Source organism: Salmo salar, chromosome ssa26, assembly GCF_905237065.1.
Source record: "Salmo salar chromosome ssa26, Ssal_v3.1, whole genome shotgun sequence".
NCBI lineage: Eukaryota > Metazoa > Chordata > Actinopteri > Salmoniformes > Salmonidae > Salmo > Salmo salar.
Window position 1 is genome coordinate 54,206,923 of NC_059467.1, and position 18,792 is coordinate 54,225,714.

Below are 18,792 nucleotides of genomic sequence, written 5' to 3' on the forward strand. Positions count from 1 at the left end.
TGGACCTCTAACCCCTAACTCTACTGCACACCATGGACCTCTAACCCCTAACTCTACTGTACACCATGGACCTCTAACCCCTAACTCTACTGTACACCATGGACCCCTAACACTAACTCTACTGTACACCATGGACCCCTAACCCCTAACCCTACTGTACACCATGGACCTCTAACCCCTAACTCTACTGTACACCATGGACCTCTAACCCCTAACCCTACTGTACACCATGGACCTCTAACCCCTAACTCTACTGTACACCATGGACCTCTAACCCCTAACTCTACTGTACACCATGGACCTCTAACCCCTAACTCTACTGTACACCATGTACCCCTAACCCCTAACTCTACTGTACAGCATGGACCTCTAACCCCTAACCCCTAACTCTACTGTACACCATGGACCTCTAACCCCTAACTCTACTGTACAGCATGGACCTCTAACCCCTAACTCTACTGTACACCATGGACCCCTAACCCCTAACTCTACTGTACACCATGGACCCCTAACCCCTAACTCTACTGTACACCATGGACCTCTAACCCCTAACCCCTAACTCTACTGTACACCATGGACCTCTAACCTCTAACTCTACTGTACACCATGGACCTCTAACCCCTAACTCTACTGTACACCATGGACCTCTAACCCCTAACCCTACTGTACACCATGGACCTCTAACCCCTAACTCTACTGTACACCATGGACCTCTAACCCCTAACTCTACTGTACACCATGGACCTCTAACCCCTAACTCTACTGTACACCATGGACCTCTAACCCCTAACTCTACAGTACACCATGGACCTCTAACCCTACTGTACACCATGGACCTCTAACCCCTAACTCTACTGTACACCGTGGACCTCTAACCTCTAACTCTACTGTATACCATGGACCTCTATCCCCTAACTCTACTGTACACCATGGACCCCTAACCCCTAACCCTACTGCACACCATGGACCTCTAACCCCTAACTCTACTGTACACCATGGACCTCTAACCCCTAACTCTACTGTACACCATGGACCTCTAACCCCTAACTCTACTGTACACCGTGGACCTCTAACCCCTAACCCTACTGCACACCATGGACCTCTAACCCCTAACTCTACTGTACACCATGGACCTCTAACCCCTAACTCTACTGTACACCATGGACCTCTAACCCCTAACTCTACTGTACACCATGGACCCCTAACCCCTAACTCTACTGTACACCATGGACCTCTAACCCCTAACTCTACTGCACACCATGGACCTCTAACCCCTAACTCTACTGTACACCATGGACCTCTAACCCCTAACTCTACTGTACACCATGGACCTCTAACCCCTAACTCTACTGTACACCATGGACCCCTAACCCCTAACCCTACTGTACACCATGGACCTCTAACCCCTAACTCTACTGTACACCATGGACCTCTAACCCCTAACTCTACTGTACACCATGGACCTCTAACCCCTAACTCTACTGTACACCATGGCCCCCTAACTCTACTGTACACCATGGACCCCTAGCCCCTAACTCTACTGTACACCGTGGACCTCTAACCCCTAACTCTACTGTACACCATGGACCTCTAACCCCTAACCCCTAACTCTACTGTACACCATGGACCCCTAACACTACATATCTACAATACAAAATGTATAATACCACCATACAACAATATTACAATTTACTTGTGTGTAGAGTCTGTGTGCTAGCGCTTGTATGCATGTCTGTATCTTTGTGTGTGTTTCCCTTCACAGTCCCTGCTTCTCCATAAGGTCTATTTTTACCTTTAAAAAAAATCAGAATCTACTGCTTGGATCAGTTACTTGATGTGGATTAGAGTTCCATGTAGTCATGGCTCTATGTAGTACTGTGCGTCTCCCATAGTCTGATCTGGACTTGTGAAGAGGCCTCTCGTGGCATGTCTTGTGGGGCATGCATGAATGTCCGAGCTGTGTGCTAATAGTTTAAACAGACAGCTCGGTGCATTCAGCGTGTCAACACTTCTTACAAAAACAAGTAGTGATGAAGTCAATCTCTCCTCCAGTTTGAGCCATGAGAGATTGACATGCATATTATTGTTAGCTCCCCATGTACTTTATAGGGCCAGCCGTGCTGCCCTGTTCTGAGACAACTGTAAAATCCCTCTTTGTGGCACCTGATCACATGACTGAAAAGTAGTCCAGGTGTGACAAAACTAGGGCCTGTAGGGACCTGCCTTGTTGATAGTGTTGTTGAGAAGGTAGAAACTAGGGCCTGTAGGACCTGCCTTGTTGATAGTGTTGTTGAGAAGGTAGAAACTAGGGCCTGTAGGACCTTCCTTGTTGATAGTGTTGTTAAGAAGGCAGAGCAGGGCTTTATTATAGACAGACTCCCCATCTTAGCTACTGTTGTATCAATATGTTTTGACCATGACAGTTTACAATCCAGGGTTACTCCAAGCAGTTTAGTCACCTCAACTTGCTAAATGTCCACATTATTCATTATGAGATTTAGTTGAGGTTTAGGGTTTGGTGAAATATTTGTCCAAAATACAATGCTTTTAGTTTTGGAAATATTTAGGACTAACTTATTCCCTGCCACGCATTCTGAAACTAACTGCAGCTCTTCGTTAAGTGTTGGGGCTCCCGAGTGGCGCAGCGGTGTAAGGTACTGCATCTCAGTACTAGAGGCATCACTACAGACCCTGGTTCGATCCCGGGCTGTATCTCAACCGGCCGTGATCGGGAGTCCCATAGGGCGGCGCACAATTGGCCCAGCGTCGTCCGGGTCAGGGGAGGGTTTGGCCGGGGTAAGCCGTCATTGTAAAATTAGAATGTGTTCTGACTTGCCTAGTTAAATAATATATAATAAAACGTGTTCCAGTCATTTCAGTCGCTGTAGTAGCTGACGTGTATAGTGTTGAGTCATCCGCATACATAGACACACATTTACTTAAAGCCAGTGGCATGTCATTAGTAAAGATTGAAAATGAAAGGGGCCTAAACAGCTGCCCTGGGGAATTCCCGATTCTACCTGGATTTTGTTGGCGAGGCTTCCATTAAAGAACCCCCTCTGTGTTCTATTAGACAAGTAACTCTTTATCCGTGCTTCTTTATCGTGCTTCTACACCTGCATTGCTTGCTGTTTGGGGTTTTAGGCTGGGTTTCTGTACAGCACTTTGAGATGTCAGCTGATGTAAGAAGGGCTATATAAATAAATGTGATTTGATTTATTTGCAATATAGCAGGGGGTGTAAATCCATAACACATACGTTACACATACATAGCAGCAGACTATGATCGATAATGTCAAAAGTCTAACAAAACAACCCCCACAATTTTCTCATTATAAATTTCTCTCAGTTATTTGTGTAAGTCCTGTGCTTGTTGAATGTCCTTCCCTATAAGCGTACTGAAAGTCTGTTGTCAATTTGTTTACTGTGAAATAGCATTGTATCTGGTCAAACACCATTTTTTCCAAAAGTTTACTAAGGGTTGGTGACAGGCTGATTGGTCTGCTATTTGAGCCAGTAAAAGGGGGCTTTACTGTTCTTAGGTAGTGGAATGACTTCCGCTTCCCTCCAGGCCTGAGGGCACATGCTCTCTAGTAGGCTTAAATTGAAGTTGCGGCAAATAGGAGTGGCAATATCGTCCACTATTATCCTCAGTAATTTTCCATCCAGGTTGTCAGACCCCGGTGGCTTGTCATTGTTGATAGACAACAATAATTTTTTCACCTCTTCCACACTCACTTTACGGAATTTAAAAGTACAATGGTTGTCTTTCATAATATGATCACATATACTTGGATGTGTAGTGTCAGCGTTACACAGTTTACAGTTTGAAGTTTTTTCTTGAGTGGGCAGCTTGATGAAAGCCAGTCAATATTTAAATCACCAAAGAAAATATACTTCTATGTCGATATCACATACATTATCAAGCATTTCACACACTGTTAGCAGTTGGTGGTCAAAAGCAGCTTCCCACCAGAATGGGCTTTAGGTGAGGCAGATGAACCTGTAGCCATATTACTACAACAGTATTTAACATGAGATCCTCTCTAAGTTTTACAGGAATGTGGTTCTGAATATGGACCGCAACACTGCCCCCATTGGCATTTCTGTCTTTTCGGTAGATGTTATAACCATGTATTGCTACCCCTGTATTATCAAAGGTGTTATCTAAGTGAGTTTCAGAGATAGTCAGAATATGAATGTAATCTGTTACAAGCAAGTTATTGACTTCATGAACCTTGTTTCTCAGGCTGTTTATGTTAATATGGGCTATTTTTTATCACCTTCTGGGTTGTGGATTGTTTCTAATGCTTTACTAGGAAGCTGATCAGAGGTAGACTTCCTCATGTGTTAATATCTCCAGAATGTGTTCTATATACCAAGCCTGTGGGCCTATATACCAAGCCTGTGGGTCTATATACCAAGCCTGTAGGTCTATATACCAAGCCTGTAGGTCTATAGGTCTATATACCAAGCCTGTAGGCCTATATACCAAGCCTGTAGGCCTATATACCAAGCCTGTAGGCCTATATACCAAGCCTGTAGGTCTATACACCAAGCCTGTAGGTCTATATACCAAGCCTGTAGGCTCTATATACCAAGCCTGTAGGCCTATATACCAAGCCTGTAGGTCTATATACCAAGCCTGTAGGTCTATATACCAAGCCTGTAGGCCTATATACCAAGCCTGTAGACCTATATACCAAGCCTGTAGGCCTATATACCAAGCCTGTGGGTTTATATACCAAGCCTGTAGGTCTATATACCAAGCCTGTAGGCCTATATACCAAGCCTGTAGGCCTATATACCAAGCCTGTAGGCCTATATACCAAGCCTGTAGGCCTATATACCAAGCCTGTAGGGCTATATACCAAGCCTGTAGGTCTATATACCAAGCCTGTAGGTCTATAGGTCTATATACCAAGCCTGTAGGCCTATATACCAAGCCTGTAGGCCTATATACCAAGCCTGTGGGCCTATATACCAAGCCTGTAGGTCTATATACCAAGCCTGTAGGTCTATATACCAAGCCTGTAGGTCTATATACCAAGCCTGTAGGTCTATATACCGAGCCTGTAGGCCTATATACCAAGCCTGTAGTGCTATATACCAAGCCTGTAGGCCTATATACCAAGCCTGTAGGCCTATATACCAAGCCTGTAGGCCTATATACCAAGCCTGTGGGTCTATATACCAAGCCTGTGGGTCTATATACCAAGCCTGTAGGTCTATACACCAAGCCTGTAGGTCTATACACCAAGCCTGTAGGTCTATACACCAAGCCTGTAGGCCTATACACCAAGCCTGTAGGCCTATACACCAAGCCTGTAGGCCTATACACCAAGCCTGTAGGCCTATATACCAAGCCTGTAGGCCTATATACCAAGCCTGTAGGGCTATATACCAAGCCTGTAGGTCTATATACCAAGCCTGTAGGTCTATATACCAAGCCTGTAGGTCTATATACCAAGCCTGTAGGCCTATATACCAAGCCTGTAGGCCTATATACCAAGCCTGTAGGCCTATATACCAAGCCTGTAGGCCTATATACCAAGCTTGTAGGTCTATATACCAAGCCTGTAGGTCTATACACCAAGCCTGTAGGTCTATACACCAAGCCTGTAGGCCTATATACCAAGCCTGTAGGTCTATATACCAAGCGAAGAAGAGTAGGGGTGTAGCGAAGATATTGATGCTTCTCTCTCCAGAATGTGCTCCTCTTTCCAGAATGTGTTCATATCTCCAGAATGTGCTCCTCTCTCCAGAATGTGTTCATATCTCCAGAATGTGCTCATATCTCCAGAATGTGCTCATATCTCCAGAATGTGTTCATATCTCCAGAATGTGCTCATATCTCCAGAATGTGCTCATATCTCCAGAATGTGTTCATATCTCCAGAATGTGCTCATATCTCCAGAATGTGCTCATATCTCCAGAATGTGTTCATATCTCCAGAATGTGCTCATATCTCCAGAATGTGCTCATATCTCCAGAATGTGTTCATATCTCCAGAATGTGCTCATATCTCCAGAATGTGTTCATATCTCCAGAATGTGTTCATATCTCCAGAATGTGCTCATATCTCCAGAATGTGCTCCTCTCTCCAGAATGTGCTCATATCTCCAGAATGTGTTCATATCTCCAGAATGTGCTCATATCTCCAGAATGTGCTCCTCTCTCCAGAATGCGTTGAGCTGTCTCCCCCTAATTCTTGCGCATTCATTGTTTTATTGTGTTAATTGTTTGCCCTTGATTGTTTATTTTGATCAATTCCCCATTACATATGTCACCAGTAGTAAATTTACCATTAATCTCTGTAATTTGATTACATACATTTCTTTTAATGCATGAATTAATTAGACCTACAGTCATTTACTGTGATGTTTACCGTGAAGTCGGAGTGGAAACGTTGTTTGCAGAGTTCACAACCTGCTACACTTGTGAGAAACAAGTTTTGGTTTATTTCATACCATAATTTAGGAGTGTGGTCAATTTGTTCCTTGTTTTTTGTTAGGAGCACTCCATGTGAACAATGAGCATGTGTCAGGTTTCTCTGCTCTGTTGAGAGAGCACGCGCATTAGCATGCATAGGCTAACTGGATGTCTGCTTTTTGATTGTCCTTACTCACCACCACTAACATGCTGAGGTTCTCAGCCATTTTTCATTTACCTCACAAAGTCAATGAAGTCTGTTTATTTTTATCCATTATGAATGATAATAGTTCCTCACAGTATTTGAAAAATTGTTCCAACACTCTTCCCCTCAAATAATCACCAGGCCTCAGTGTGAAAGAGAAACATGTTTTGCTCTGAGCTTTAAAAGAAGCTGATGATCCTCTGGTGAAGTACACTATATATACAAAAGTATGTGGACACCTCTTCAAATTAGTGGGATCGGCTGTTTCAGCAACACCTGTTGCTGACAAGTGTATAAAATCGAGCACACAGTCATGCAATCTCCATAGACAAACATTGGCAGTAGAATGGCCCTTAATGAAGAGCTCAATGACTTTCAACATAACACCGTCATAGGATGCCACTTTTCCAACAAGTCAGTTCGTCAAATATCTTCCCTGCTAGAGCTGCCCCCGGTCAACTGTAAGTGCTGTTATTGTGAAGTGGAAACATCTGGGAGCAACATGGCCGAGCAGCTGCACACAAGCCTAAGATCACCATGCGCAATGCCAAGCGTCGGCTAGAGTGGTGTAAAGCTCGCTGCTTTGGACTCTTTAACAGTGGAAACGCTTTTTCTGGAGTGATGAATCACGCTTCACCATCTGGCAGCCCGACGGACGAATCTGGATTTGGCGGATGTCAGGAGAACGCTGCCTGCCCGAATGAATAGTGTCAACTGTAAAGTTTGGTGGAGGAGGAATAATGGTCTGGGGCTGTTTTTCATGGTTCGGGCTAGGCCACTTAGTTCCAGTGAAGGGAGATCTTTTTATTTTTGTATTTTACCCCCCTTTTCTATCTTGTGTCATCGCTGCTACTCCCCAACGGGCTCGGTAGAGGTGAAGGTGGAGTCATGCGTTCCGTTCAACTTGTGACTGAGGTGAGCCTGCAGGCGCCAAGCCCGCCACAAGGAGTCATTATAGCGTGATTAGCCAAGGAAAGCCCCCCTGGCCAAACCCTCCCCTAACCTGGATGACGCTAGGACAATTGTGCGCTGTCCTATGGGAAAACCTTCCCAGAAGAGTGGAGGCTGTTATAGCTGAAAAGGGGGACCAATTCCATATTACTTTTGGTCATGTAGTGTTGTTATTTTTTGTGATTTTATTTATTTCTGTATAGACAGGAGTAATTATATAATTTTGGCAAATGTATTTCAATGTACTTTGCAGGCACCCCAACCAAACACATTTACCCACTCCTCTCCTCTCCTCCATCCTCATTAAATGTGTTGTATTGTTCCAGCTGGTCCTGTCTAACGTGGACGTGGAGCTGAAGTATTATGACCTTGGTCTGCCATGCCGTGACCAGACAGACGACCAGGTCACCATTGACTCGGCAATCGCCACCATGAAGTACAACGTGGCTGTCAAGTGTGCCACCATCACCCCGGATGAAGCCAGAGTCGATGGTATCTACTTTAATCACATAGACATACATTCTCTGGTTAGAAATAAATAAGGAGAGTTCCTCTGTCCAGTGTCTGTGTTCTTTGGCCCATCTTAATATTTTCTTTTTATTGACCACTCTAAGATATAGCTTTTTCTTTGCAACTCTGCCTAGAAGGCCAGCATCCCGGAGTCACCTCTTCACTGTTGACGTTGAGACTGGTGTTTTGCGGGAACTATTTAATGAAGCTGCCAGTTGAGGACTTGTGAGGCTTCTGTTTCTCAAACTAGACACTCTAATGTACTTGTCATCTTGCTCAGTTGTGCACCGGGGCCTCCCACTCCTCTTTCTATTCTGGTTAGAGCCAGTTTGCGCTGTTCTTTAAAGGGAGTAGTACACAGCGTTGTACGAGATCTTCAGTTTCTTGGCAATTTATCACATGGAATAGCCTTCATTTCTCAGAAGTGTATAGTTGTAGTGTATAGTTACCTGGGCTAGATGTAGTAAGGTCAGGGTTAGATAGATAGTTACCTAGATAGATAGTTACCTAGATAGATTTAGTTAGTTAGTTAGTTAGTTAGTTAGTTAGTCAGTTAGTTAGTTACCTGGGCTAGGTGTAGTTGGGTTAGATAGCTAGTTAGTTAGTTAGTTACCTGGGCTAGATGTAGTTGGGTTAGATAGATAGTTAGTTAGTTAGTTAGTTAGTTAGTTGGGTTAGGTTATATATAGTTACCTGGGCTAGATGTAGTAAGGTTAGAGTTAGGGTTCGGTCTAATAGGTTAACCTGTTGAGGGTAGGGGGCAGTATTGACACGGCTGGATAAAAAACATACCTGATTTAATCTGGTTACTACTCCTGCCCAGTAACTAGAATATAAATATAATTATTGGCTTTGGATAGAAAACATTCCAAAGTTTCTAAAACTGTTTGAATGGTGTCTGTGAGTATAACAGAACTCAAATGGCAGGTCAAAACCTGAGAGATTCCTTTACAGGAAGTGGCCTGTCTGACCATTTATTGTCTTTCTTTGACATCTCTTTCAAAAACTTAGGATCTCTGCGGTAACGTGACACTTCCCACGGCTCCAATAGGCTCTCAGAGCCCGGGAAAAACCTGAATGTCGTCATTCCAGCCCCAGGCTGAAACACATTATCGCCTTTCTCAAGTGGCCGATCAAGGGACTGTGGGCTTAGGCGCGTGCACTGGCCGCCCCCGTCTTTGTGTTTTTTCCTCTGTTTGCAAAAAGGAGATTCCCGGTCGGAATATTATCGCTTTTTTACGAGATAAATTGCATAAAAATTGATTTTAAACAGCGGTTGACATGCTTCGAAGTACGGTAATGGAATATTTAGAATTTTTTTGGTCACGAATTGCGCCATGCGCACGAACCTGATTTACCATTTCGGATAGTTTCTGGAACGCACGAACAAAACGCCGCTATTTGGATATAACGATGGATTATTTGGGACCAAACCAACATTTGTTATTGAAGTAGAAGTCCTGGGAGTGCATTCTGACGAAGACAACAAAGGTAATAACATTTTTGTTATAGTAAATCTGATTTTGGTGAAGGCTAAACTTGCCGGGTGTCTAAATAGCTAGCCCGTGATGGCTGGGCTATGTACTTAGAATATTGCAAAATGTGCTTTCACCAAAAAGCTATTTTAAAATCGGACATATCGAGTGCATAGAGGAGTTCTGTATCTATAATTCTTAAAATAATTGTTATGCTTTTTGTGAACGTTTATCGTGAGTAATTTAGTAAATTCCCCAGAAGTTTGCGGGGGGTATGCTAGTTCTGAACGTCACATGCTAATGTAAAAAGCTGTTTTTTGATATAAATATGAACTTGATTGAACAAAACATGCATGTATTGTATAACATAATGTCCTAGGGTTGTCATCTGATGAAGATCATCAAAGGTTAGTGCTGCATTTAGCTGTCTTCTGGGTTTTTGTGACATTATATGCTAGCTTGAAAAATGGGTGTCTGATTATTTCTGGCTGGGTACTCTGCTGACATAATCTAATGTTTTGCTTTCGTTGTAAAGCCTTTTTGAAATCGGACAGTGTGGTTAGATTAACGAGAGTCTTGTCTTTAAATAGCTGTAAAATAGTCATATGTTTGAGAAATTGAAGTAATAGGATTTTTAAGGTATTTGAAAATCGCGCCACTGGATTACACTGGCTGTTGCGTAGGTGGGACGAATTCGTCCCGCCTAGCCCAGAGAGGTTAACTCAGGCTTCCATCTCTAACCCTAACAGAGTTCAAGCTGAAGAAGATGTGGAAGAGTCCCAACGGAAGCATCAGGAACATTCTGGGCGGAACCGTCTTCCGAGAGCCAATCATCTGCAAGAACATTCCCCGCCTGGTCCCTGGTTGGACGCAGCCAATAACGATCGGCAGACATGCCTTTGGTGACCAGGTAGATAAGTAACCTACAATACGTGTTTTTAGATTAGATTTGTATTGAATCACAGAGCATGTGAGGAATGTTCTGTTGTTGATGTTTGTTGTTGTGTTGTTCCACAGTACAGAGCCACAGACTTTGTGATCACCAAGCCGGGGAAGTTTAAGATGGTGTTCACCCCGGCTGATGGCAGCAAGGGGAATGAGTGGGAGGTCTTTGACTTCCTCTCTGGAGGCTGTGGGTTGGGCATGTACAATACTGATGAGGTGAGCAGGCTGGGGCAGGTTTTTATTTTGAAGTTACACACTTTATTTCCCAGCCAAGGAATGAAATTTGCCTTTGGCATTAAATAATATAAACTGAGCGAAAATATAAACGCAACATGTAAAGTGTTGGTCCCATGTTTTATGAGCTGAAATAAAAAGATCCCAGAAATGTTCCATAGGCACAAAAAGTGTATTTCTCTAAAATTTGGTGGACAAATGTGTTTACATCCCTGTTAGTGAGCATTTCTCCTTTGCCAAGATAATCCATCCACCTGACAGGTGTAGAAAATAAAGAAGCTGATTAAACAGCATAATCATTACACAGGTGCACCTTGTGCTGGAGACAATAAAAGGCCACTTTAAAATGTGCACTTTTGTCACACAACACAATGCCACAGAGCGTGCAATTGGCATGCTGACTGCAGGAATGTTGCCAGTGAATTTAATGTTAATTTCTCTACCATAAGCCTCCTCCAACATCGTTTTAGAGAATTTGGCAGTACATCCAACCGGCCTCATAACCGCAGACCACATGTAACCACGGCAGCCCAGGACAACATCCGGCTTCTTCACCAGCTGGATCGTCTGAGACCAGCCAGCCGGACGGCTGATGAAACTGTTGGTTTGCATCACCGAAGAATTTCTGCACAAACAGTTAGAAACCGTCTCAGGGAAGCCCATCTGTGCTCGTCGTCCTCGCCAGGGTCTTGACTTGACTGCAGTTCGGCGTCGTAACCGACTTCAGTGGGAAAATGCTCACCTTTGATGGCCACTGGCACGCTGGAGAACTGTGCTCTTCACGGATGATTCCCGGTTTGAACTGTATCGGGCAACTGGTAGTGTTGTGTGGGCCAGTGGTTTGCTGATGTCAACGTTGTGAACAGAATGCCCCATGGTGGCGGTGGGGTTATGGTATGGGCAGGCATAAGCTACGGACAATGAACACAATTGCATTTTATCGATGGCAATTTGAATGCACAGAGATACCGTGATGAGATCCTGAGGCCCATTGTCGTGTTATTCATCCGCCACCATCACTTCATGTTTCAGTATGATAATGTACAGCCTGTTTGTCCTGTCCATCACCTAGTGTTTCAGTATGATAATGCACAGCCTGTTTGTCCTGTCCAGTCCATCACCTCGTGTTTCAGTATGATAATGCACAGCCTGTTTGTCCTGTCCAGTCCATCACCTCATGTTTCAGTATGATAATGCACAGCCTGTTTGTCCTGTCCAGTCCATCACCTCGTGTTTCAGTATGATAATGCACAGCCTGTTTGTCCTGTCCAGTCCATCACCTCATGTTTCAGTATGATAATGCACAGCCTGTTTGTCCTGTCCAGTCCATCACCTCGTGTTTCAGTATGATAATGCACAGCCTGTTTGTCCTGTCCTGTCCATCACCTCATGTTTCAGTATGATAATGCACAGCCTGTTTGTCCTGTCCAGTCCATCACAGGGTTCTAATAGTGTTCTGTCTGTCCTGTCCAGTCCATCACAGGGTTTGCCCACAGCTGTTTCCAGTATGCCATCAATAAGAGGTGGCCTCTATACATGAGCACTAAGAACACCATCCTTAAGTACTACGACGGACGCTTCAAGGATATCTTCCAGGAGATCTTTGAGGAGTAAGACATGCAACTGACAGCCTACAGTATAGAGTTGCACTGCATTCCACATTTATACTATTCTAGATATAGACTATACCTAACTACTGTAGATATAGTCTATTCACCATATTTATAACTAGATATAGTCTATTCACCATATTAATAACTAACTAGATATAGTCTATTCACCATATTTATAACTAGATATAGTCTATTCACCATATTTCTACCTAGATATAGTCTATTCACCATATTTATAACTAGATATAGTCTATTCACCATATTATACCTAACTATATCTAGTCTATTCACCATATTTATACCTAGATATAGTCTATTCACCATATTTATAACTAGATATAGTCTATTCACCATATTTATTACTAGATATAGTCTATTCACCATATTTATTACTAGATATAGTCTATTCACCATATTTATAACTAGATATAGTCTATTCACCATATTATACCTAACTATATATAGTCTATTCACCATATTTATACCTAGATATAGTCTATTCACCATATTTATAACTAGATATAGTCTATTCACCATATTTATAACTAGATATAGTCTATTCACCTTATTTATAATAAACTAGATATAGTCTATTCACCATATTTATTACTAGATATAGTCTATTCACCATATTTATAACTAGATATAGTCTATTCACCATATTATACCTAACTAGATATAGTCTATTCACCATATTTATAACTAGATATAGTCTATTCACCATATTTATAACTAGATATAGTCTATTCACCATATTTATACCTAGATATAGTCTATTCACCATATTTATAACTAGATATAGTCTATTCACCATATTTATAACTAGATATAGTCTATTCACCATATTATACCTAACTAGAAATAGTCTATTCACCATATTTATATCTAGATATAGTCTATTCACCATATTTATAACTAGATATAGTCTATTCACCATATTATACCTAACTAGATATAGTCTATTCACCATATTTATATCTAGATATAGTCTATTCACCATATTTATAACTAGATATAGTCTATTCACCATATTAATAACTAACTAGATATAGTCTATTCACCATATTTATATCTAGATATAGTATATTCACCATATTTATAACTAGATATAGTCTATTCACCATATTTATAACTAACTAGATATAGTCTATTCACCATATTTATAACTAACTAGATATAGTCTATTCACCATATTTATAACTAGATATAGTCTATTCACCATATTTATACCTAGATATAGTCTATTCACCATATTTATAACTAGATATAGTCTATTCACCATATTATACCTAACTAGATATAGTCTATTCACCATATTTATAACTAGATATTGTCTATTCACCATATTTATAACTAGATATAGTCTATTCACCATATTTATAACTAGATATAGTCTATTCACCATATTTATAACTAACTAGATATAGTCTATTCACCATATTATACCTAACTAGATATAGTCTATTCACCATATTTATTACTATATATAGTCTATTCACCATATTTATATCTAGATATAGTCTATTCACCATATTTATAACTAGATATAGTCTATTCACCATATTTATAACTAGATATAGTCTATTCACCATATTTATAACTAGATATAGTCTATTCACCATATTTATAACTTGATATAGTCTATTCACCATATTATACCTAACTAGATATAGTCCATTCACCATATTTATAACTAAATATAGTCTATTCACCATATTTATAACTAGATATAGTCTATTCACCATATTTATAACTAGATATAGTCTATTCACCATATTTATAACTAGATATAGTCTATTCACCATATTTATAACTAACTAGATATAGTCTATTCACCATACTTCTACCTAGATATAGTCTATTCACCATATTTATAACTAGATATAGTCTATTCACCATATTTATAACTAACTAGATATACTCTATTCACCATATTTCTACTTAGATATAGTCGATTCACCATATTTATAACTAGATATAGTCTATTCACCATATTTATAACTAGATATAGTCTATTCACCATATTTATAACTAGATATAGTCTATTCACCATATTTATAACTAACTAGATATAGTCTATTCACCATATTTATAACTAGATATAGTCTATTCACCATATTAATAACTAGCTAGATATAGTCTATTCACCATATTTATAACTAGATATAGTCTATTCACCATATTTATAACTAGATATAGTCTATTCACCATATTAATAACTAACTAGATATAGTCTATTCACCATATTTATAACTAGATATAGTCTATTCACCATATTTATAACTAGATATAGTCTATTCACCATATTTATAACTAGATATAGTCTATTCACCATATTTATATCTAGATATAGTCTATTCAACGTATTTATACCTAGATATAGTCTAGTCACCATATTTATACCTAGATATAGTCTATTCACCATATTTATAACTAGATATAGTCTATTCACCATATTTATAACTAGATATAGTCTATTCACCATATTTATAACTAGATATAGTCTATTCACCATATTTATAACTAGATATAGTCTATTCACCATATTTATAACTAGATATAGTCTATTCACCATATTTATATCTAGATATAGTCTATTCAACGTATTTATACCTAGATATAGTCTAGTCACCATATTTATACCTAGATATAGTCTATTCACCATATTTATAACTAGATATAGTCTATTCACCATATTATACCTAACTAGATATAGTCTATTCACCATATTTATATCTAGATATAGTCTATTCACCATATTTATACCTAGATATAGTCTATTCACCATATTATACCTAACTAGATATAGTCTATTCACCATATTTATAACTAGATATAGTCTATTCACCATATTTATAACTAGATATAGTCTATTCACCATATTTATAACTAGATATAGTCTATTCACCATATTAATAACTAACTAGATATAGTCTATTCACCATATTTATATCTAGATATAGTCTATTCACCATATTTATAACTAGATATTGTCTATTCACCATATTTATAACTAGATATAGTCTATTCACCATATTTATACCTAGATATAGTCTATTCACCATATTTATAACTAGATATAGTCTATTCACCATATTATACCTAACTAGATATAGTCTATTCACCATATTTATAACTAGATATTGTCTATTCACCATATTTATAACTAGATATAGTCTATTCACCATATTTATAACTAGATATAGTCTATTCACCATATTTATAACTAACTAGATATAGTCTATTCACCATATTATACCTAACTAGATATAGTCTATTCACCATATTTATTACTATATATAGTCTATTCACCATATTTATATCTAGATATAGTCTATTCACCATATTTATAACTAGATATAGTCTATTCACCATATTTATAACTAGATATAGTCTATTCACCATATTTATAACTAGATATAGTCTATTCACCATATTTATAACTTGATATAGTCTATTCACCATATTATACCTAACTAGATATAGTCTATTCACCATATTTATAACTAAATATAGTCTATTCACCATATTTATAACTAGATATAGTCTATTCACCATATTTATAACTAACTAGATATAGTCTATTCACCATACTTCTACCTAGATATAGTCTATTCACCATATTTATAACTAGATATAGTCTATTCACCATATTTATAACTAACTAGATATACTCTATTCACCATATTTCTACTTAGATATAGTCGATTCACCATATTTATAACTAGATATAGTCTATTCACCATATTTATAACTAGATATAGTCTATTCACCATATTTATAACTAGATATAGTCTATTCACCATATTTATAACTAACTAGATATAGTCTATTCACCATATTTATAACTAGATATAGTCTATTCACCATATTAATAACTAACTAGATATAGTCTATTCACCATATTTATAACTAGATATAGTCTATTCACCATATTTATAACTAGATATAGTCTATTCACCATATTAATAACTAACTAGATATAGTCTATTCACCATATTTATAACTAGATATAGTCTATTCACCATATTTATAACTAGATATAGTCTATTCACCATATTTATAACTAGATATAGTCTATTCACCATATTTATATCTAGATATAGTCTATTCAACGTATTTATACCTAGATATAGTCTAGTCACCATATTTATACCTAGATATAGTCTATTCACCATATTTATAACTAGATATAGTCTATTCACCATATTTATAACTAGATATAGTCTATTCACCATATTAATAACTAACTAGATATAGTCTATTCACCATATTTATAACTAGATATAGTCTATTCACCATATTTATAACTAGATATAGTCTATTCACCATATTTATAACTAGATATAGTCTATTCACCATATTTATATCTAGATATAGTCTATTCAACGTATTTATACCTAGATATAGTCTAGTCACCATATTTATACCTAGATATAGTCTATTCACCATATTTATAACTAGATATAGTCTATTCACCATATTATACCTAACTAGATATAGTCTATTCACCATATTTATATCTAGATATAGTCTATTCACCATATTTATACCTAGATATAGTCTATTCACCATATTATACCTAACTAGATATAGTCTATTCACCATATTTATAACTAGATATAGTCTATTCACCATATTTATAACTAGATATAGTCTATTCACCATATTTATAACTAGATATAGTCTATTCACCATATTAATAACTAACTAGATATAGTCTATTCACCATATTTATAACTAACTAGATATAGTCTATTCACCATATTATACCTAACTAGATATAGTCTATTCACCATATTTATTACTATATATAGTCTATTCACCATATTTATATCTAGATATAGTCTATTCACCATATTTATAACTAGATATAGTCTATTCACCATATTTATAACTAGATATAGTCTATTCACCATATTTATAACTAGATATAGTCTATTCACCATATTTATAACTTGATATAGTCTATTCACCATATTATACCTAACTAGATATAGTCTATTCACCATATTTATAACTAAATATAGTCTATTCACCATATTTATAACTAGATATAGTCTATTCACCATATTTATAACTAGATATAGTCTATTCACCATATTTATAACTAGATATAGTCTATTCACCATATTTATAACTAACTAGATATAGTCTATTCACCATACTTCTACCTAGATATAGTCTATTCACCATATTTATAACTAGATATAGTCTATTCACCATATTTATAACTAACTAGATATACTCTATTCACCATATTTCTACTTAGATATAGTCTATTCACCATATTTATAACTAGATATAGTCTATTCACCATATTTATAACTAGATATAGTCTATTCACCATATTTATAACTAGATATAGTCTATTCACCATATTTATAACTAACTAGATATAGTCTATTCACCATATTTATAACTAGATATAGTCTATTCACCATATTAATAACTAACTAGATATAGTCTATTCACCATATTTATAACTAGATATAGTCTATTCACCATATTTATAACTAGATATAGTCTATTCACCATATTAATAACTAACTAGATATAGTCTATTCACCATATTTATAACTAGATATAGTCTATTCACCATATTTATAACTAGATATAGTCTATTCACCATATTTATAACTAGATATAGTCTATTCACCATATTTATATCTAGATATAGTCTATTCAACGTATTTATACCTAGATATAGTCTAGTCACCATATTTATACCTAGATATAGTCTATTCACCATATTTATAACTAGATATAGTCTATTCACCATATTTATAACTAGATATAGTCTATTCACCATATTAATAACTAACTAGATATAGTCTATTCACCATATTTATAACTAGATATAGTCTATTCACCATATTTATAACTAGATATAGTCTATTCACCATATTTATAACTAGATATAGTCTATTCACCATATTTATATCTAGATATAGTCTATTCAACGTATTTATACCTAGATATAGTCTAGTCACCATATTTATACCTAGATATAGTCTATTCACCATATTTATAACTAGATATAGTCTATTCACCATATTATACCTAACTAGATATAGTCTATTCACCATATTTATATCTAGATATAGTCTATTCACCATATTTATACCTAGATATAGTCTATTCACCATATTATACCTAACTAGATATAGTCTATTCACCATATTTATAACTAGATATAGTCTATTCACCATATTTATAACTAGATATAGTCTATTCACCATATTTATAACTAGATATAGTCTATTCACCATATTAATAACTAACTAGATATAGTCTATTCACCATATTTATATCTAGATATAGTCTATTCACCATATTTATAACTAGATATTGTCTATTCACCATATTTATACCTAGATATAGTCTATTCACCATATTTATATCTAGATATAGTCTATTCACCATA

The 18,792-nt window shown here is 37.3% G+C and overlaps 1 protein-coding gene across 1 annotated transcript in view; it reads left to right on the top strand.

Annotated features, from left to right (window-relative positions):
• Window positions 1–18,792, top strand: part of LOC106598629 (isocitrate dehydrogenase [NADP], mitochondrial) — a 145,597-nt gene that overhangs the window by 19,055 nt on the left and 107,750 nt on the right. Inside the window, exons 3-6 of the mRNA XM_045708425.1 lie at window positions 7,915–8,080; window positions 10,323–10,483; window positions 10,591–10,734; window positions 12,226–12,362. Of these exons, the coding sequence (XP_045564381.1) occupies window positions 7,915–8,080; window positions 10,323–10,483; window positions 10,591–10,734; window positions 12,226–12,362 (608 nt within the window). The remainder of the gene's footprint in view (window positions 1–7,914; window positions 8,081–10,322; window positions 10,484–10,590; window positions 10,735–12,225; window positions 12,363–18,792) is intronic.